The 23,942-nt window shown below is 42.0% G+C and overlaps 1 protein-coding gene across 1 annotated transcript in view; it reads right to left on the bottom strand.

The window, feature by feature from the left end:
- The window catches only part of LOC122790297 (pulmonary surfactant-associated protein D-like), a 365,056-nt gene that overhangs the window by 206,481 nt on the left and 134,633 nt on the right, over positions 1 to 23,942 (bottom strand). Inside the window, exon 3 of the mRNA XM_044057799.1 lies at positions 9,167 to 9,256. Coding sequence (XP_043913734.1) covers positions 9,167 to 9,256 — 90 coding nt within the window. The remainder of the gene's footprint in view (positions 1 to 9,166; positions 9,257 to 23,942) is intronic.

Raw genomic sequence — 23,942 nt, 5'->3', positions numbered from 1 at the left:
TTTTTACAGGCTTTTATTTATCCTGTTGTTGTACATATCAATAGGCCATAACTCCATTATGCATGATATGCCTGTGATACTGTGTATGATGTCTGTCATATCCACCATGACAGCTTTACATTACACATAGTTGACATAGTATCCCCTACTGCAAGGCATACGTGCACGTCGTGCGCACATTACATATGACATCAACGGTATATGCCCATACACATGTGTGCTGTGACAGTATACATACATGTCCTATCCCCTGCTATGGCACTTCCTTGTTGGACATCCACTGCCAGCATCGGCGAGTGGTGTGGCATTGTTCTGTGTTATGCCCCCCTGTGGCAGCCCTTGTGTTATCCCGGCTGTGTACATGATGTCCCACTGCTGTGCACATGGTGTCCACAGTCGTTGGTATGCTCAACAGGATAGCACTACATAACCACCTTTCACCACTCTCTGCATTATGGACAAGTATCCTTACTTACAAGCACCATTCACATACAGTACAGCTTCATCATACACATCATGCGTTACACACCCGTACATATCGTGGGTTCTACATACCTTGTCTGTGTTTCCTTCCATTTTTCGTTGCATGTATCGCTATTCCGTTTTCTCACTCTATCCATTTTGGAGTAGTAGTTCGGTATGAGCATACGGTTTGAATATCCTGGGAGTCATCCTTATATCCGTCGTTACCTGCAACATGTGGGTTCATCACACCAATAGCTGTTCCTCAGTGTGTACTTGTGCACATATCACCTGTGCATCTACTCCATTCGTACATTACGCGTCGTACCTAGGGCATGGTTGCATTCCTCACCTGGGCGTTGGCTATTTGCCCTACCTTCGTGGAGATGGTCTGTATTGTGTTATGTTATGTGTAACTGCAGCCGCTATGTGTGGCATCAGGTACATTTTGCAGTGGTGTTAGCTGTGGATTGTGTGTGTTGAGTATGGTATTATGTTCAACATGTGGGTGTCCCTGTCCTGACGGCGTCTGTTGATGGCGTTTTGCATTCGGATGTGTAACATAGCTGTTGTATTCCTTTAAACAACGGATGCAGGTATGCATCCGCTGTTGATAGTGTTTCCCACGTGAGATGTTGTGGTTATGCAGCTGTCATTGACTGCCTGTATGTTTGTGCTGCTATTACGGCTTGTATCCCTTTGATATGTGCGATGGGGAATATCGGAGGTTGTAGGTGACGGATACGGGTTGTGGGCCTTGCATCTCTACATACACGGTATGCTTGTCTGGGTGCTCCATCCCTGCCTGCGGAGTTGACAGTTACTTGTCTGTTGTTCTGGGAGTGTAGGTTGTGTTGTTGTCATGTGGTGTTGGTATCGCCTGCGTGTGTGCTTCCTGCATGTATTCCTCCGTCACATCGGTGGTATATCTGCGGTTGTTTGTACGTGACGACTATCCCTTGTCATTCTGTCCCGGATATTTACAGTCATTGTGGTCCTGTACTTGGGATAGCCTGTTTGCTAGTGGTTGCCACCTATTCAGGTGGCGATTGCTTGTTTGACACTTGTAGAACACACAGAGGTGTTTACGGGCCGATACGTGGCCACGATCAGTACTGGGGTAGCACATGCATATTTCTGCGGTACATACCTACCGCTGTGTAACTTTGCCGACGTATCGTTTTGCAATTAGCATGTCGGTGTCATACATACGGTCATGATTTGTACATACGTCCTTTCCATTTCATGTGTGGTATATTCCTGTGGTACATTCCGGGACATTTTCACTTTGCATCGTTATACGTCGCCACACGCCTAGCCAGGGAGGGGCTCTCAGTACTACTTTGGGAGTACTGGTGTACATACGCCTGAGGTTACTATACTGTATGCCTACACATGTTATTCCACTCCACCTGTCACATGGCACCAACATACACATTTTACAGTGGCACACACATTACACTCGCACAGCGAAACACACGGCACCCTCACCACACACATACACATACTGCGGCAGTCACAGGAACGGTTGCACACAGTACCTGCGTGGCCCGCATCACCGGCGGCAGTGTCTACCTCCCCCCTCATATTATCATAGTATTACCTGCACATGTACTGTTACTGTACTGTGGCCTGGCGATCATCCCGACTCGCGGTTAGGCATTTCGGTATGTTGACCTTTCCATGGGTGGCGGTTTCCTCTTCTGTTAAACCTCCCGGATGCTCAGGTTGTCTTTCACTATGTTTACTATGTACAGATATCACGTGTTACTTCTCTGTCACCTTACATCCCTCTGATTCCCTGTCTTCTCTGTTGTACTTATATGTATATGTGTACATATATTTCTATGTGTGTAATTATATCTATCTCCATAGCTGTATATGCACATATCTACATGTCTATATGTATACACCTTGCGGCGAACGTGGCAGCATACAGCAACGCCGTCTGCTGTGGGACCCGCATATGGTTCAGGTGTTGGCGTTCCATGCTCTGCTGGCTTTTGGGTGTGCAGTGTTTGGGTGCTGCCTATGTTGGAGTCACACATGGGGCCACCCATACGGTACACTTTACGGGTGGCCATGTTTGTGTGCCGTCCATTTCACTGTGTGTGCAGGTAGGGAGGTGTCAGTCCATGGGGCCTACGCTGTCAGAGTATGTGCTATACATTCCCTCTTTGCCAGGGCATAGGCATATTGGGTACGCCTCCGTCTGCCTACATGGGCTGGCACAGTGTGTTCATGGTCCTAACCCTCTGTGCCTGGACTGGCCTTGGCAGTTGTGGTGGGCTTTGTGGCCCTTCACCATTATGTCCCTGCAGCAGCTGCTTCCGCAGGATCATATTATGTAGCATGGCACATACTATGAATATGTGGGCACATGCGCCTGGAGAGTACTGCAGGGCTCCACCGGATGTATCCAAGCACTGGAACCGTGATTTCAGCATCCCAAACACACGCTCTATGATTATTCTGGTTTGTGCGTGTGCCTCATTATGGCGTTCTTGCATGTGTGTGTGTGCATTTCTGATGGGAGTCATCATCCACGGCTCCAGTGCATAGCCAGCATCCTCCACAAGGTGGCCTTGTGGGATGTCCCCCCTGGTGAATACCTGGTACAGCTGTGAAGCATGCCAGATATGGGAGTCGTGGTAGCTTCCAGGGCTGCCAGCACACACATCCATGATAATGCCCTGCGCATTGCACACGACCTGGCAATTGATGGAGGGGAATCCCTTGCGGTTTATGTAGTGTCTACCTTGCTCCCCAGGTGGTGACTTGATTTGTATGTGCGTACAGTCTATCGCACCCAGTACCTCCGGGTATTGTGCCACACGGTGGAAGTGGTGGATATTGCTAGCCAACTCCTCCTGAGATCTGGGGAAGTATATATGCTCATTGGCATGTGGTAACATGGCATCCAGAAACTGGTGTAGTACCCTGGATCCTAATGCCTGTGAGATGCCCATTATATCCCCAGTTGGCCTTTGAAAGGTACCTGTGGCCAGTATTCGCAAGCTTACACATACCTTTGTGTCCACTGGGATGGGCTCCCCTCTGTTGTTTCTTGTTCTCAGGCATGGCCGGCACAGCTCCACTATTTGCTGTAAAGTGTCCCTATCCACCCTGTAACGCTCTACTATCTCCAGGTCTTGTAGCCCCTGGTAGGTTACCCTTGGTCTGAACACTCTCCTTCTCCTCTGAGGCCTACGGTAGTTGTCGGCACCCTCCTCCACAACTCCGTCTGTCTCTAACACATGCTGATGGATCACGGCCACGGCGGCACCCAACATGTACATTTTAAAAGTTCCCCATGTGTTTACACCTATAGTGCGGCGTTTGGGAATACACGGCTGTGTGTTGTGTGCATTCACACTTTATACTGTTGTGCTGTACACCCGGTGATGTCATAGGGTGTGTCTGTGCGGCCGTATCTGGGGATTATCTTCCGTGTTTTACCGTTGGCACTGCAATGCTGTTGCCTTTGGTGTTGCATTACTCTTGCCTGCATTGGATTAGCTTTCGACCTTACCTTACTGTTTCTGCACGTTGCGCCTACTATTTCCTGGCTTGCATCCTGCAGAGCCATGTCATGTGTAGTTTCTGGGACATGGCATATCGTGCGTTTTGTCTGCCGCCGCCGTTATGCTGCCTGTCTACTTGGCTCTGCTGTGTCAGTTCTTCACTCTTTGCAATCTGCTACCTCCCCTACTTTCTTTGCATTCATATGCCTCCCCTATCCCGTTTTGCAGGTTTCTGCATGCAGAGTTGTCAGCTGCCGCCAATTGGCCTTCGTGGGTTGATTACTGTTGATTGCTCATTACTACTCCAATTACACTGCTTCCGCATTTCCTCATATTCTCAGCATTACCTTTCTGTATCCGTTGTTGTTGGCGGGGCGGGCGTCACATGACTGGGTTAAGGGAACGTAGTCATCCTCGTGCACATGCATCTCTGCATGCATTGTGTGCTCTCAGCTCAACTATTTCCCCACACGCCGGTCCTGCTGCTGTGATGTGCAATGTACAGCCCATCTTTGCTGGGCTCCAATGTGCTTCCTCCTACAGTGGCACACCCCTCTGCAGGTGACATGTATTCCCTCTGAGCCACTCCTCGGTGTATTACCGCTGCGCCGTTTGGTACAGCCTTACGCCAGCGGGGGTTTTGCGATTCAGTATTATCTGCCTCATTTGCATGGCATTGACTACTAATTCATAGTTACCGCGCCGAACACTGCCGCGACTCCTTGGCAACCCTTGCACCGTGGATGTGGCTTTCCATGCATACCATGGTGTATTGTGGCTGTGAAGCTGATGTGTATTACACTGCTCTTTTATGACATTGTCATATTATTTCATTGTTTAGCACCTTCCGCGGACATGTCCTGGTGTTCTGCTGTGAGTTTCTGTGGACATACCATTTATGTCATTATTTACATGTTGTGCATGTTTTCTTTTGACATTCTCTGTGTCTTTCGCCATTGGCATGTGGCAACAGTGTGATACCTGACGTTGACAGCCTTCCGTTACTCCTATGTCATGTTTGGGTAAATGTAAACCATTCTTTTTGGTTTACATTGCCGTGCCCTTATGCTACGCCTGCGCCACTTCGTGGATCGCTATATGCCTTCATTTGCATGGTGCAACACCGCACATGGGGTGTTTAGCATACCCACGCCGGAGGCGGCGCAAATCCAGTGCACGCCGGTAGTGCACGTGGAATTGGATCGTACCTGAATCGCTCGGCGGCCATATTTGGCATTGTAAAGCCTACGCTATGCGTCCGCCTGGCGCAACGTTCATGAATCCTGGGGTATGTCTCATAGCTTTTTCAATTTAGCTAGTGAAGAGACAGCTAACTACAGAGAATTACAAAGCTTGCATTCAATCAGATTTATAAATGCTGATAGGGGCAACTGTCTAGTTATCATGGACAATATTGCTTTCAATTCCAGTATGTTAAAATTACTAGAACATGTAAAGTGTTATTGTGAGGTACATTTAATGGATATACAAAGGATGTACAATCACATCAATAATGTCCTACTCAAACTGTTAGAACACAGTTAGCTCAGCTTTGGCCATAATGAGCTTTATGGGGGTTCATAAACCTGTGTTAGGGATTGTTCAGAATATTGAAAATTCACAAAAATAAAACATCCCCTCCCTTTAAGCCTATAATGTCATGCAGTCTGAAACCGAACATAAAAGTGCTGTTTTTTTAAAACAGTAACTTAAACCTATGATCCAAAAGTCAAGTTCCTAACATGCATGGAACTTTTTGGATAAGTCGGGTTCTGCTAGGTCATATGGATTTCAAAGGAAATTATTTGGACATTGCCATTATACTTGATTTGAAAAATAGGACATTAAATCATCCATTTAATGTAAATCCAAATTTGTAAATAATTTATTTACATTTTAGTAGTGCACATCCAAGCCATATGAAGTAGAATGGAGACAGAAGGCAGTTCATCACACTATCTAGATTAATCTATGAGGACACTCAATTTGAAGCTAAATGTGATTTGTTTTTAAACACCCAAACACAAAAGCACCCACACATACTGCAAGTGCACGTCTCAAAACAGTTCAACCAAATGAAAAAAGGAGCCAGCACAAATCCTGTTCAAAAAATAAGTGTATTTGAAAGATACACATTATATTTGGCAATGAAAACAAACTGCACAAACCGGTTTCGGCTTAACAGCCTTCTCAGTGCGACACAAATAATCAAGCACCATTACATTCAAATACAGCCCATTAATATATAAAGTAGTGAGTAAGACAGAGGGCAATCAGAACAACAAACAAATAAAGTAATTAAAAATGCTCATTTAAACCAGGAGGAAAAAGACCTCCCAGTTTAACAATCCACTTTTTTTGTTTAATATTCAAAACCTTATGTAATCCAGCTAAATCATTATTTTTCTGCACAATGCGATCAATAAGAAGTTTGTCCCACATAAAAAGCTTGACAGAAGCAGCTAACTAGATAAATCACCCATGTTGAGCTGCAATTACCAAAAAAATGTATATCATAAAGACTAGAAGTATTTTTACTTGTGAAACAAGTAGTTTTATGTATATGTGAACAACTTGAGCAATGACCACAGGGATGGCAACCTATCAACTTGTGCCCAATAACAGTCCTTTATATCAATGTTTTCTCATACTGGGCCCTTTTGTAGTGGCTAAACAAGGAACCCAAAGACCTACTCTTATGAAAGGAAAGAGAACATTTGTCATCCAAAATATCCATAAGAGGACCCTCATCCTCTAAAATTTTCCACTGTCTTAAAACTATACCAATAAATGATTTAGTGTTTTTGCCATAAGTGGTCACTAACCTTATCTGAGAACCCTGATCAGGAACCTGTTCCCTGTACCTTAGTAACTCAGATATATCATGTAGTTGCGCATGCTGACTAACCACACAGATGTCACCAACCCTGTATCCTCGGGCTTTAAATCTGGCACATTTTTATGTGGGACAAACCTCTAGGCCTTTTAAGCTTAGAATCAGTGAACACTTAAGCGATATCAAGACACACAAACAAACCATTGCCTTATACAAGCATATCTGTAATCATCAGACGGGTTGTTTCAGATTTACCATTATTGATCGCATTGTGCAAAAAAATAATGATTTAGCTGGATTACATCACGTTTTGAATATTAAAGAAAAAAAGTGGACTGTTAAACTGGGAGGGCTTTTTCCTCCCAGTTTAAATGAGCATTTTTGATTCCTTTATTTGTTTATTTTTCTGATTGGCCTCTGTCCTACTCACTACTTTATATATTAATGGGCTGTATTTGAATGTAATGGTGCTTGATTATTTGTATCATACTGAGAAAGGCTGTTAAGCCGAAACCGGTTTGTGCAGTTTGTTTTCATTGCCAAATATAATGTGTATCTTTTAAATGCACTTATTTTTAGAACAGGATTTGTGCTGGCTCATTTTTTCGTTTGGTTGATTTGTTTTTAAAATCACTATTTGTAGTCAGGGGTTTTATGCTGGAAGATTTTATTACAGAGATCAAGTTACATAGATCTGGGAAGTTATCCCCAATTCTAGGTTTTTCAGCTAACTCCAGCAACAAAATTAAGGTTGCAAGAAAAGATTATTCCAGTACTTTTAGAATGGAAGTGATTGTGGATAGTGTTTTTATCAGAGAAGTGGTTAAACAAAACTACAAAGTTATTTTAGGTAATGAAGATTTTGCTAAAATTGTTGGCCAAGAACCAGTATTTGTTTTCAAAAAACATTTTAACTTGAAATCCAGATTAGAGCTGAATAGTAAAAATGTGAATAACAACTCTATAACAGAGTCAAGGGTACTTTCCTTGTATTTTTTGCAGAATGTGCTGCTAAGTTAATTAAGGTCCATATTTAAATTTACTTCACATAGACAAAACATCGGAGTCTCAAAAATGTATAATTGTAATTCCGTGGGAGTGGTTTTAGTAGCCAAGTACTGTGATGTCTTCTATGTAGGGAAGACAAAATAAAGACTGACGCACCGTATGCATGAGCACATTTATGCAGTTAAAATAAGAATGTAGGTAGTTTCTTATGAAGATATTTCATTGTATGCAAAAATGTTAAGAAATATGTTATTCATTGCCATTGACCATGTAGAAATGAACATTATGGGTGGAGACTTCAATAAGAAATTAGGGGAAAAAAAGAACTGTAATAGCAACTACATTTTAACACAGACAGTGAACCAGGACTGAAAAAATGAATTCATATTAAATGTTTGCTTTAAGTATGCTTTTAGACAGTATTTATGCATAAATATGTATAAGTGTTAGATTACAAATGGTTTTATAACTATTTTATAAGTATTCATTTAGATTTTGCAAAATGAGGCATGAGCTTGATAAGGTATAAAAGGAAATGATGTATATGTATTTTACTTCTGAGGAAGTCCATTGTCAGATGAAAGCACTTAACATCCATATTTTTTTCCAGCAGTGGTTGCAACATGATTTTTGTTTTAGTTGTTGTGGTTTGCATATTACAATGGATTAGCCTTCGTTTTATTTTTTGAAAGTTATTTTCTGTGTGCATTTTCTTCCAGGACTAATAGATCATGAAATCCCTTAGCTTTGTGATAGCTTTAGACATTGGGAGAGGCCATCATTCAAGCAATAATCACAGATATTTCTCAGTAGCCTGACCTCTATACTCCATGACACTAGTCCACCAGCGCATGCATATCTCCATGCATGTGTCTATTCCAGGATGCAGTTTGCAAGCAAGCAGCAGTAAATGTTTAATTCAGGATGTAATATTATGAGTGGAAGTAAGTAAAAGTAAGTAATTAATTGTATTTTTTCCTTTTATATTATGAAAAAAAAAACATTTACAATTGTGTGTGTGTGTGTGTGTGTGTGTGTGTGTGTGTGTGTGTGTGTGTGTGTGTGTGTGTGTGTGTGTTTACTAGACTGAGGGATTTTTATTCTTATGTAAATTATTATATTTCTTAAATATAATTCCAGTGTTAATTTATCATATAATGATTAACATCCATAAAAGCTATCATTAACTAAGCTGATGGGACTTCAGTTTAAAATCTTGTTCAAAGCATGGATATTTAATTAAGAAGTCATCCTAGATCAGGTCTTGAGAGAGAGGCTTTTATAAATAGTGCCCTTACTGTATATTTAAATCAGTTAAGATAAAAAAAGTTCTTACCAGTGTCTCCTTTTTCACCCTTTGGACCAATGTTTCCCTTCGCTCCTTGTGGTCCCATTTTTCCTATTGGTCCCGTGGAACCTCTCAAACCTTATTCAAAAGCAAAAAAAAAGTCACATCAGAACTGTTTAAATTGGATGCATCTATCCACAATAAAACATACATTGGTGAAATGAAAACCTAGTAAAGTTTTGAAATAAATAAACTGGTATAAATGTGAATGTGATGCCCCAACACTGGCCCAATAATCAAGGAACCTCAATCCTCACCACTAGCAACAGTGGGAGACGTACACACTGGGAGCATGACAAGTACACACACAGTAAAGTGCAATTTCCCTTCAGAGCACACAGGGATCACAGTCAGTCTGGGGCTGATTTCTCCCTCTTTCTCCAGATCCTCAATAAAACTCCCCACTGGCACAGCTATAGAGTTGAGACCTCAGCTGAGTGACCCAGCCAAGACCTCCAGCACCCTCTCTGTCCAACCAGTGCTTACTGTCCCTGCTCAAGCAGCTGCTACACACATACTTTGAGGTTTGATTTATACACACACACACACACACACACACACACACACACACACACACACACACACACACACACACACACGCTCGCGCGCGCACATGCACACACACACACACACGCACGCACACACACACACACACACACACACACACACACACACACACACACACACACACACACACACACACACACATATGGGAAAGGCTGGCACAGGTTTTTGCCACCAGCCAACTCTTTATCAGCTACTTTAAGGCCCTTAGCAAAGAGTGTCCAATCTTACTGTGTAATGTTACTATCAATACAAATGGTAGTTTGACCAAGAGCAAGGCTATTAGGAGTGGCCTATACAGTGTCACAAAATAAATATGCAAGTACTCTCAGAATTTAAATATCTCTACACAGATCAGCCACAATGAAAGGTTTAAATATATTTAATAATCAATAATAAAAGAACAAGAAAATACCCTTTATATAATCACAATTACATCAGAGTTCAAAATCACAGGAAATATTTAAAAGAACATTGCAGGAAAGTCTCAAATAAATAAAGAAAACATCTGAGCTATACTTCACTATATTCCTATCTGAATCTAAAAGAATTACTATGCCCTAGAAACTTACTTACAACAAGGCAAGGTGAGTGGATGCTTCCCATCTGATGCTGTCAGGTAAAAGACAAATACAAAATGCCCCCCCCCCCCACCGTCTCTCAGAGAGTTCTTAAATTAATATCAAATATTACTGCTGGGTTAGCTTGGATGACATCACTTTTTGTCACTTGACTTTAGTTCCCAAGCTAAACCCCCATCATCAGAAACTACCATCTATCATCTCGCTTTGAAAAATAGATAGACCTCAGATCTTTTAGCAAATGATGGAAGTCGTAAAATAATTGACATTCATCCGCACTTAAAGACAATACAAAAGCTGCTAATTCTAGACATTTTGTCTGCTATGGCACTGAAACTGAAATATAACCTCTCTTTTACTCCATGGTTATACAACAATTTAATTTCAATTATTTTCTTAAAGTTTTGCCAGTTAACCCTCTATGTTCTAATTTCTATTAAACATATATAGCTAAACAGACACAATAATGCAGGCACATTCCTGTTCCATTCCAGAAGGGCATGCTGTGGTTATATTTTAGCTCAGTACATAACATACCGTTCTTATATAGTTGTAGCACAAGCATCTTACATGAAGCATGTTGGCATTCACAAATGACACATGACCACTTACAAAATTCCATACAGCTGGGCTGGCAGTATCTCCTTCGGTCACACTAACATATAAATCATACTAATATTCTCAAATGACATGTAATTATTTATAACATTCCAGATAGTGGGGCTGGCAGTATCTCCTTCTGTTACATTTCTATATAAGTTGTTTTAATATTCACAAATGACATCTAATTATTTACAAAATTCCAGCTAGCTGGGCTGGCAGTATTTCCCTTTGTCACACTTCTTCCTCCCAAAAAACTCAAGCTAGTTTTTCAAGTGATCCTAGAGCCACATTGCTTGAGAGGGTGAGTCTATCTGGGAATACCTCACCCCATTCCCTGTCTTGAGATTCCAGCTGTCTTGGCATTACTGACCCCTGTACAATCCTGCACTGTGCCATCACATGCCTGCAACCCTAGGCTCCACCATGGTAATTTGGGATTTTAGCTGGCTGGCTCACTGTAGCTATAGATCCCCCTCAGACTCATCCTGACTCATACTTAAATACTTAGCACCTGGGCCTCCCTATCATGGTAAGGTTTCATCATGTGAATATGGTACTGCCCCGTGCCAGCAGCTCCACCATGTAGTCAAAATCCTGACCTTCCTTACCACCTTGAAGGGACCTTCCTAAGCTGCCTGCAGCTTGTTGTGTCTGACAGGAATGAGGACCATTACCTGCTGCCCCACATTATACTCTCTAATGCAAGCATTCCTGTCATACCACACCTTTTTCCACTGTTGGGCTTCCGCCAGGTTCTCCTCCCTGAGCCTTGTCCTAAGGTTTAGGACATATGCCACAACAGACTCCTTGTGAGATTCACACTCACCCTTCCATTCATTTTTATTTTATTTATTTGTTTTACATTTGCTAGTCTAACTGGATATATGCCCATTTTCAGTAGAGGCCTGGGGAGAAAAGCTCCAGGAAATAACATACAATGTAACAAAAAAATAGCATAGAGACAGTCCTATGCAGCAATAATTATAACATCAAAAACAGTTTTAAACAGCTGTAGTTATAACAGAGAGAGTAAGCTAAAGAAATTGGTAAAGAAAATTATAAAATATAGAAGGAGAAAATATATATATATTTTTTTTAATAAGGTACTCTTATTAGGAACAAATCTTAGTAGGTCATAGTTTACTAGTACACTTGTATAATTTATATGAGAGATAAGGATAGTAAAGTAATTAAGAAGTTTAGTATTTGGAGAAGGTAGAAGATCAGAGACAAGAAAATGTTAGTCAGGGTTACAACAGAAGCATAACCAGTGGTTATTGAAGTAGTGTTTTAGATGTCTTTTAAAAAGTGGGAGAGAGGTCTGAGATGTAAGGTCAGGTGGTAATTGCTTCCATACTTTTCCAACAGAGTTGAAGAACAAGGAATCATCTGCTAAGTTTTTAGATTTAGTAATATTCATAAGCATTTTGTTTGAGGATCATAAATTTTTGAGATTACTATATGGTGTAATAAAGGTAGAGAGTATGGGAGTATTGTTGGGCTGATTAAGGGCCTTGTGAGTTAATGAGAGTTGGTGAAATTGTATCAGATTTGGAAGTTCAAGCCAGCCTAGTTGCTTTAGACTAAGACAGTGATGAGTTCTATAAGGGGAGCTAGTAGCAAATCTGGCAATGTTATTATAGGATATAGATAGTTTGTTGAGATTATTTTTGGAGAGGTTAGTGTAGATAGGAGATGCATAAAGAAGGGTTGAGAGTAAATGAGTTCTAGCTATAGTGGATTTAGCTAATGGTGTTAGATATGGTTTTATTCTATAGAGGGATCCTAATTTTCTGTTGACTAGTTTTACTGTGGTATTTATGTGTGGATCAAAGTTGAGGTTATTATCAATTGTGACTCCTAAGAGTTTAGTGGTCAGATCAGGGGAAATAAGGGTGCCATTATTAGATGTGAGGGTGAAGTGTAAATGGGGTAGTCTTTTGGGTAGGTGTGAAGAGTAAAAGTTTAGTGTTTTTGGCGTTTAGTAAGAGGCAGCAGTTGGAGAACCATTTTTCTACTATATTGAAAGCTTTTTGTGTTTGGGAGTGAAGTTCATCCAGAGAGAAGGCTGAGCAGACAATAGTAGAATCATCTGTGTATTGAATACATGTGGAGAGTGGAATGGCTGAGTGGAGGTCATTGACGTAAAGGGAAAACAAGAGAGGGCCTAGTATGGAGCCTTGTGGGACACCTAATGAGATAGGTAGATGATTAGATAGAGTGTTTTTCCAGAGTACAGCCTGCTGTCTGTTTTCTAGGTAGGATGTGAACCAGTTCATAGATAGTGGATTTAGTGAGTGGGAAAGGAAAGCAAGGCAGTAGAGGTGCTGTGAAAAGGTCTAAATCCATGTTGACAGTTTGCCAGTAGGTTGTGATGGAGAAGGTGGTTCATTAGCTGTTTGTGGACACATTTTTCCATTATTTTTGCAATTGGGGAGAGCAGCGCTATGGGACGAAAGTTGTACATTTCATTGGAGCTTCCACCTTTGTGTAATGGGATAATGTGAGAAATTTTCCAGATGGATGGGATTATACCTTCATTTATGGTTCTATTTATCAGTATGGAGATGGGGTAAGCTATGGCTTTAGATGCTAATTGCAGGAATTCCGATGGGAGTTTGTCAACTGAGGGGGTAGTTGGTTTTAGCTTTTGGAGAAGGGAGCGAATGTATGATGTGGGTACTGGTTCTAATTTGAATACTGGGGGGACCTTGGAGGTGGGAGTTTGTAGTTTAATGATATCGGGGATAGGTGGCTGGCTAGAGTTTGGATAGTATTGGTAAATAAAGAGTTAAAGGCATTGGCTATTTCAGTTAAATTGTCAGGGTTAATGCCTAAGGGATTGGTGGTAATAGTCTCTCCTGGATGAGTAAGTTTATTAATAGTAGACCAAAACTTTTGAGGTTCATTGAGGGGGGATTGTTGTAGGTGAAGGTAGTAATTCTTTTTGTCTAGTATGATGGCTTTTTTGTAATATTTCTTTCCTGTCTAAAGGTTAGATGGTCAGTGGAGTTCTTAGTAGTTTGCCATTTAGCCCAGGATTTGTTTCTTTGGATGATTAGTTGCCTAGTTTTGTTTGAGAGCCAAGGAGCAGGTTTAGCTTTCATTGTAATACAGCGCATAGGGGCATGGTGGTCCAGGATTGTTAGGAATGTAGAGTTAAAGTATTCAACTGCTTTGTTAATTGGGAGGGATCTTAGAGAAGATGATTTATTCATGATTCATGATTCAGCTCAAATCAAATTTAGGGGTTCCCTCACCTTATGCCCATACAGCAACTCAAAGGGTGAAAAGTGAAAAACTTGTGGATTCCTGGGGCACCTCCCTGTAAACAAACAACAGACAGGGTAAATATTTGCCCCACTCCCTCTTAAACTGGTCTGCAAATGCCCATAGCATGGTCCTGAGTGTAGAGATTAACCTCTCAACCAAACCATTAGTCTGGGGATGGTAGGGGTGGTCTTTAGGTGCTTCACCCAAACAGTGCTTCCACAGACAACTCAGCAGGTCTGATGTAAAACTGGCACCTCTGTCAGTCAGTATTTCTTTTGGAAAACCTACCCTGCTGAAAATCTCTAACAGAGCATTTGCCACCTTTTCTGCCTCAATGAAGGATATGGCCACTGTTTCAGGGTATTTGGTAGTATAATCTACTACCACCAACCCTGAGCATAGGTTCATAGGTTCATAGGTAGGTACTAGGCTATCTGCCCGAGGGCATTTATAAGCCTAGCCAGAGTGTATCAGCTTTCACCGCCCCATTGATTAATTAACTGAGCCTCTGTCAAGAAGAGCCAATGAAGTGATTCCCGGGGTTGTATTTTCTGTTACCCATCCACTCGTCAAGGTTTCTCTTGAAGAGTGTTAGTGAGGGGCTCTGCCTAATTTAGTTAGGAATTTTGTTCCAAAGCATGGGGAGTCTCTGTGACAGGAATCTATCCCTACAGCATGTCATATTTATTGTTGTGGCAAGGTTTAGCTTACTAGAGCGCGTGGCTCGCAGTGACTTGGATTTCTTTAGGTGGAGCATGTCCATCAATTCTGAGTTGGACATGGCTTTGTTAGTCAGGCAGAGATCATCTCTGAGTAAGTGATATGCCACTGAGTACAGCTGGAGTTTTTCCAGTTGGGTTGCATAGGACATATGTTTGAGACCAGTAATCCTCTTGGTGAGGTACTTTTGTGGTCTTTCTAGCTGTAGGAAGTGTCTTGTGTGGTACATCCCAAATGGGGCATTGTACTCTATGATGGGTCTGATGAGTGACGAGTAGAGGGGCACTATAACCTCTTTATTTCTATATGTGAACCCTTTAGTAATTAGATGGGCTACATAGACGGATTTCCTAACTACTTTGGCAATATGATTGTCAAAGGAGAGATTACTATCTACCTGGGTCCCCAGATCTCTTATTACCTCTTCTGTATTAAGGGGACTGCCACCTATGTGGTAATTCATAGGTGTTTTGTTTTTCCCAAATGGGATGACTATGCATTTTTTGGCATTTAGCTTGAGACCATGACAGCATCCCACCATCACCCAGAATGATACCACAGTACGAGCAGAAAATGATTGATTTGAACAACTGGCTATGTTTCTGGTGTCATTCTAAGGGGAACCAGTATCTGTCTGTCTGGGATGACATGGTTGACATACCTCGATGCTTTGCCAAAGATAGCATGCATCTGTCACCCCTGGGCTACTGGATACTGGCCAAGGCTCTTGCCAACCCTATAGTGCCTTTCTTAGGCAGTGTTCCAAACACCAAATTACCACCATAACAGCTACAAACAAATGGAATCTGAGGGTCATGCTGCTCAATGCTAGAAGTCTAAGTCTTAAAATACACTCACTTGAAGCATTCCTTAAAATGGAGAACATCAACATTTGTGCCATAACAGAGACCTGGTTCAAGGTAGCAGATAGCACCCCTGCACTACCAGGCTATAACTCATTCCACACCTTTCAGCCCCAGGACTTGGACCGAATCCAAAGGTGGTGGTGTCTCCATATTCATAAAGGATGTGCGCACCTCTAGACTGGTAGTCCAACATAATGCACCTCAGATACTTCAGGTGCAGCTAACACTGGGTAAGACAGCGATTCAGGTTGTAGCCTGCTATAGGTCTCCAACCATTTCTCAAGACTTCACACTCCACATTCCTAAGCACCCTGGAGAATATTAGGCTTACCTAACACTCTCATACTGGGCAATTTCAACTACCCCTCCATTAACTGGGAAAACTGCTCATGTACCAATATACTTGCCCAAAGTTTTCTGGAATTCATTAATTCCAATTCCCTAGACCAGCTCATTCTTACCCCACTAGAGGTTGCAATATCCTTGACTTGGTCATTACTAACATGGGGAACCATTGCTCTAGACCAATAGTCAACTCCACCCTGGTTAGATCCGATCACAAACGAATCACCTTGGAAATCCACCCCCCCCCCCCCCGCGCAAAGGTAACCACCATGAAAAACTTCTCCAAAGCTAACTTTGGGCTCCTAGAAACATGGGTGGCTAACTTCACAGCACACATGCAAATGGAAAATATTTTAATGACTGCCAAAACTGCACTGTACGAACACGTACACAAACACATGGATCTCGCCATACCCAATAGAACCAGGACGCTCTTCTACAAAAAAAAACGGAAGCCAATCTGGTGTTCCCCTGCCATAAACAAACTCAACAACAGAAGGAGGAAACTGAGGCAGAATAAGGTGAAGTCCCAAGACTGGAAAAACTCCCTTATCAGCCTCAACAAAAAGTTGAGATCCCTCATCAAATCCTCTAAAGCTAGCTATGAAAACAGAATTGCAGCAGATACTAAAGACAACCACAAGGCCTTCTTTAGTTATGTAAAGAACCTCCATGGCAATACCCAGATTTGCTCTGAGCTACTGCTCAATGGTACCTCCTACACCAAGCCAACAGATATTGCCAATATACTGGCTGATAGATTCAGTGCCAGCTTTAGCCCTCCCCCCCAAAGGACCAGTCACAATACCAGTAGATTGCCAGGCACCCAGTATTACTGCTGCACAGGTTAAAACAGCACTGTCCAAGGCCAAGAATACAGCTTCTATGGGACCTCACAATATCCATGGGTGTGTTCTACATGAACTACAGACTGAACTGGCACCTCACCTGTATGCCCTGTTCAGTCACAGCCTCACCTCAGGCTTTGTCCCTATCGAATGGTGCACTTCTACAGTCATCCCTCTCCACAAAGGAGGACCCTGGGAACTATCACCCCATTAGCCTGATGAGTCTGATATGCAAAGCTATGGAACACATCATCATGGACCTAATAAACAAGGATATAGGGAATCTCCAAACTCTGGATCTCACACGGTTTCGTTTTGTGAAGGGTAGATCATGCCTGCTCAACTTGGTCAACTTCTTTGAGTCATTCACCAGAGCTGTGGAAGAAGGCAAGGTGGTTCATACAGCCTACCTTGATCTAGCCAAGGCCTTTGATAACTTTTCCCACTCAGGAATTATAGAAAAACTCACTAAGCTAGGCATCAACCCCTATATCACTAGGTGGGTTGCAAAGTGGCTCACAGGTAGAACCCACAGTGTGAAAGTAGCTGACTCCAAGTCAGACTGCCAACCAGTCACAAGTGGAGTCCCACAGGGTTCAGTCCTGGGTCCTCTCCTGTTTGGTATCTACTTCTCTGAAGTCCAGGCCCACACGAAGGGACTCTGGCTGACAAAGTTTGCAGATGATTGCAAGTTGGGAGCTATTATTAACTCCCCAAGTGATGCTGGCATCCTACAGAAATTCCTCACTGAGACCAATGACTGGTGTCAGAACCACGGCCTTAAACTCAATGCTGAAAAATGTGTCATCATCCCCTTTGGAAAAAATCCAGTTCCCATGAATTATCACTTCAGTGGTAGTCCACTGAACACAGACAGCCACAGTTTGACAGCAACCTCTCTTTTGACCACCACATTGCCACTGTGGTCATTACTAAGGGTTTTGCATCCAGGAAGAAAGAGGTCATTGTCTCCCTCTACTCTTCCCTCATTAGAGCAATCATTGAGTACAATGCCCCATTTGGCACGTACCTCACTAAACACCTGCAATAACTGGGGAAGCCACAAAAGTACTTCACAAAGAGGATCCTAGGCCTTAAACATTTTTCTATATGGACAGATTCAAAAAACTCAAACTATTCTCTGTCTCATATTGCCTACTTAGAGGTGATCTCTGCTTGACGTATAAAGCCATCTCTGACCCAGCTCTGTTAGAAATGCTACATCTAAAGAAATCCCAATCCCTCTGCACCACACACTCCAGAGACCTCAGCCTCATTACCACAATCAACAGAACATGCTGGAGGGACAGGTTCATAACCCAGAGAGTTCCCATGCTATGGAATAGACTTCCCATACATGTCAAGCAGAGCACCTCACTGGCCCTCTTCAAGAGAAATCTTTATGAGTGTATGGGGAATAGAAAATTCACCCCAGGGATCACTGCAGTGGCTTTACTCAACAGAGGTACTGGGAAATAAGGTCAGGTGGCATGATGCCAGGATAATCCTATGGGTAAGGCTTGTAGAGGCTCCAGGGCCATTAGCCTAGTACACACCTATGAACCTGTGAACTAGAATATACCAATTCTCTGTGGAACTTGGGTACTCAGAGGACCCACAATATCCATAGCTACCCTCTGAAATGGCTCCTCAATCACAGGCAAAGGAATCAAAAGAGCTTTCACCTTGTCTCCTGCATTGCCTCTCTTTTGGCACTGCTTACAGGTCCTGCAGTACCCTGCAACATCTCTGGAAATTCCAGGCCAATAAAATTGCTGCAAAATATGTCTCTTTGTATGCTTTATGGTCATATGACCTGCAAAGGGAATATCATGGGCTATGGCTAGGAGTGCCAACTGCTGTATTCTCTCACCCTCTAGCCCTCCCTCAGGGGTCCGATCTCTATACAGTAACCTTTGTCCCAGTATATAGATTCCCCTTTTCCTTGACAATCAGGTGCCTCACTGGCTACCTCTCTCAAGCCTTGTAATGTAGGGTCTGAGAGCTGAGCCTGCCTCAACTCTATCTTGGTAACCCTTCCCAGCTCCCCATCCACAGGAAGTCTGGTATCCTCTGACAGTGGTGCCTCATTGTCAGCCTGGGTACTACTACTCACCTCTGCCCTTGCAGTCACTCTGTCCAAGGGAACATCAGTACCAACAAGCAGTTGTGGTTGACTTTCAGTCTCACTTCTACATGGTAGCTCCCTTCCTGGAGTAACCACCTCACAAGTCCTGGCTGCAAAGTATGTGGTCTGTCTGGGTCTCCCCCGGGCTACCAGACCATATGCTTGTCTCCAAGCCAGACTGTGTGAAATTGCATCCACACAAGGTACTACATTATCAAAATCATTCCCTGCAGAGATATCCTCAAACACACCTACTTGTTTCCTTCCTTTTCAACCCTCCCAGTCAAGGTGAAGCCTAGCCAAAGGTATTTAGAATGGGGTCCCTCGTAAAGCTCTGACTGGAGTAGGCTGCCCAAGCAAGTAGTGCTCGTCTTTAACCATTGCAGGCTTTACAATGAAACAACAAAGGGTGATGGGTAGAAGGGTGGAGAATTTGTTCTGTCATAGGACAACCTGCTGTTTACCACTCAGATAAGACTGAAATCATTGGCTAGCTTGGTTATCTGGGGAAATAGTTTTAAGGGTGTGTATAAGTAGATGGTGGTTAACCATATCAAAGGCTTTGGAGAGGTCGAGAAACAGGGCTGAGGATAACCTGTTGTTATTACGATTATGGTTTATGATGTTGGAGAATGAGAGGGGGCTGAGGTGGTACTGTGATATGGCTTAAAGCTATGCTGAGAGTGAGCCAACAGATTATTCTGAGTGAGCTAGTGAAGGAGTTGTTTATGGATGCACTTCTCCATTATTTTAGCCAGCGGAGAAAGAATGGCTAGGGGTCTATAATTTGACAGTTCAGTGGAGCTGCCACTTTTATGGAAGGATATGACATGGGATATCTTCCAAATGGAGAGGGTGGAGGCTTCAGTTATGGTTTTATTGATCAAAATAGAGACGGGGTATGCTATGGCATCTGTGGCTTTTTGCAGGTAGTCTGCAGGGTGAAGGTCTGCAGATAGGGATGTAGGTTTTAGTTTCTTAATCAGGGCTCTGATGAGTGAGGTAGGAACTGGTTGGAAGTTAAAGGAGAGTAGGGCACTGGGTATAGAAATACCTGAATTGCAACAAGTAGGGATTGGTTTGCTAGCAAGGGACTGGATAGTCTCTGTGAAGAAACTATTAAAGGTGTTAGAAATGGCCTCTGATGAGTTTTGATTAGAAGATGAAGGGGTTGGAGTTGTGGATTGCCCTGGATGAAGAAGTTCATTAATACCTGCCCAGAACTTCTTAGGTTTGTTTTGATGTTTTTTTTGAAGATGGCAGAAGTAGTTTTTTTGTCTAGCAGAATGGATTTTTTGTGTCATTCCTAATCTGTCGATAATTAATTTGATCTAGAGGTCCTTGTTGGTGCACCAAGTGGCTCATGCATTATTTCTATGTATGATTTTTCACCAACTCATCTGCTGTGTTACATTCTCTATCGCTAACCAGACTCTCACATCCTCAGGCAAAGTGCTAAGGGCTTGTTACCTCACCAAAACATCTGCCAGCCCTTCAAATGTGGTGACCTGACATCCACTCACCCACCTATGAAAATAAGTGGTTAGTTCAGCAATATATTCACACACACTTTCATCTGCCCTGTGTCTATGCTTATGAAACTTTTTCCTATAAGCTTCAGGTGTTAACTTAAAACATTCTAACAAACAATTTTGACCATATTATAATTTAAGCAATCAGTATCAGACAATTTAGAAATAGCAGTTACAGCTTCATCATGGAGTAAGGGGGTCAGGAACCGTACCCAGAGCCCTTGGTCAACATTATGCTGTTTACATACCTTTTCAAAAATATGAATGAAACTATCAAAATTATCCCTCTGTAAATTGTGGAAGAAATTTACTGACCTTTGTTGCTTCTGGGGTTTTTCACTCCCTTCCCCATTACCTCCATAACCCTGTCAAAGAGTCAGCATCTCCTTTTCACACTGACTCTGCCATTTATTCTCCTCAGCTTCCAGACATCACAGTTTCTCATTTTCCTTAGCCTCCAAACAGTAACTCTCCTGTTTCTGTTTCCAAATGATTGACCTCCAGTTCAAGTCTCTTTAACTCCAGACTGATTCTTAAGTCCTCTGTGGAAAGGTTGAACTGTCCATTTTCTAAGAGTTGTACATCTCCAAGGCCAGCCCGATTGTCCTCCTTATTGCTGGTCAGTGATGTAGCTGTGCCCAAGGCTGTAGTAATTTCTGCTTTAGTCAGGTTAGCATGTAGCAGTCCTTTAGCCTGGCATATCTCAGCCAACTGTCTCCTTGCCAGTTTGCCATACTCTGCTGACATGCTTGCCTGCTCTCCCTGACTAACTAAGCTAACAAAAAAAATATAACAATTGTGATATGAAACTCTGAAGGTTCATTGTGTGGCTGATTGAAAGTACAAACACCTTCCTTAGTGACCACTGTTTTCAGGCTACATGAATTCAATATCCACACCACTGAATCCTAATATGTGGATATCCCACCACTACAAGCCAATTAATATGTGATGTGGATATCCCACCACTGCCTGCCAATTAATATATGATAAAGATATCCCACCACTGCCCACCAATTAATATGCGATGCCCCAACACCGGCCCATTAATCAAGGAGCCTCAATCCTCACCACTGGCAACAGTGGGGGACATACACACTGGAAGGATGACAAGTACACACACAGCAAAGTGCAATTTCCCTTAAGAGCACACAGAGATCACAGTCAGTATGGGGCTGGTTTCTCCCTCTTTCTTTAGATCCCCAGTAAGACTTCTCACTGGCACAGCTATAGAGTTGAGATCTCAGCTGAGTGGTGAAGCTAAGATCTTCAGCATCCTCTCTGTCCAGCCAGTACTTCGTGTCCCTGCCCAAGTAGCTGACACACACACAGTTGGAGGTTTGATTTAAATACATACACACTTGGGAAAGACTGGCACAGGTTTACTAGCTATGGCCTTCTGCCCAAACTCTTTATCGGCTATTTTAAGGCCCTTAGCAAAAGGTGTCCAATCTTATTGTGTAATGTTACTATTAATCCAAATAGTAGTTTGACCAAAAGCCAGGCTATTAGGAGTGGCCTGTACAGTGTCACCAAATAGATATGGAAGTACTCTAAAAGTTTAAATATCTCTAAACAGACCAGCCACAATGATAGGTTTAAATACATTTAATAATAAATAATAAAAGAACAAGAAAATACTCAGTAAATCATCAAAGTAACTTCAGAGTTCAAAATCACAGGAAATATTTAAAACAACATTGCAGAACAGTCTCAAATAAATAAAGAAAACATCTAAGCTATACTTCACTATATTCCTATGTGAATCTAAAAGAGTTACTATGCCCTAGAAACTTACAAGGCAAGGTGAATGGATGTTTCCCAGCTGATGCTGTCAGGTAAAAGACAAATACAAAATGCCCCCCATCTCTCAGAGAGTTCTTAAATTAATATCAAATACTACTACTGGGTTAGCTTGGATGACATCACTTTTGGTCACCTGACTTTAGTTCTCACGCTAAACCACCATTGTCAGAAACTACCAGCATTTATCATCTCCCTGTGAAAAATAGACAGCCCTCAAATATTTTAGCAAATGGTGGAAGTCATAAAATAATTTATATTCCTTCACACTTAAAGACAATACATAAAACTGTTAGTTCTATACATTGTGTCTGCTATGGCACTTAAACTGAAAGACATCTGTTTTATTACATGGTTTCTAAACAATTTAATTCCAAGTATGTTCTTGAAGCTTTGCCAGTTAACGCTCTATGTTCTAGTTTAAATTAAACATATACATCTAAACAGTCACAATACTGCAGGTACATTCCTGTTCTATTCCACTAGTGCATGCTGTGGTTACATTTTAGCTCAGTACATAGCATGCAGTTCTAATATAGTTGTAGCACAAGTATCTTACATGAAGCATGTTGGCATTCACAAATGACACATAACCACTTACAAAATTCCAGATATCTGGGCTGGCAGTATTTCCTTCTGTCACACTTCTATATAAATCATATTGATATTCTCGAACGACATATAATTACTTAAAAAATTCCAGGTAGCTAGACTGGCAGCATCTCCTTCTGTTACATTTCTATATAAATCATATTAATATTCACAAATGACATGTAATTATTTAGAAAATTCCAGCTAGCTGGGCTGGCAGTATTTCCTTTGTCACAGTGCAAAACACGACATTTCCTGTAGTTCTTTGAAAATTATGAACTGCAAGTCACATCAGCAGGACTGCTGTATTCTCACTTCGACCTTAAGTAGCTATAAATGTAGTATTATATTTTTATTTTCAAATTATTACAATTAAAATGATAGTTGGTCTGGTCCTAAACTGACAAATGTTGACCCTGTCATGTGTTCCTTGTTTTAAGTGCAGAAGCTGTGGCTTACAACTCAAATTATTTTGCTGGATATTGCTAGATATCTGCAGTCTCTACTATACTTTGCTATACTGTATTTCATCTATCAGTGCACCATTCCTATGGGGAAATCAAATGTGCTTCAGCAAATCCTGCCGACTCTTTCTTTAGACAGGGATTCTAACTTGATGTCGCTGTTTAGATTGCTGGGTCTTACGTCTCCTAAGTGTCTCCAACTGAAAAGTCACCTGTTGAAGGTACTACCATTTATTATTGTACTCGTTTAATATACTCTGAATTAGAAACTATGTTATTTGAACTAATCTAAGTTTTGTTATACTACAGGATGAGAAGCAGTGTGATAGGGTAAACCTACAGTTTCAGTGGTACACTCCCCCCTGGAATTCATGTTATACTACAGGAGGAGAACTAGTGCGATAGGGTGATCCTACAGTTTCAGTGGTACACTTTCCCTGGATTCA

The sequence above is a fragment of the Protopterus annectens genome, chromosome 16.part0, assembly GCF_019279795.1.
Source record: "Protopterus annectens isolate FY-2018-M chromosome 16.part0, PAN1.0, whole genome shotgun sequence".
In the NCBI taxonomy this organism is placed as follows: domain Eukaryota; kingdom Metazoa; phylum Chordata; order Ceratodontiformes; family Protopteridae; genus Protopterus; species Protopterus annectens.
Note: the sequence above shows the minus strand (reverse complement) of the source record. Positions and strands in the feature narration are given on the sequence as shown.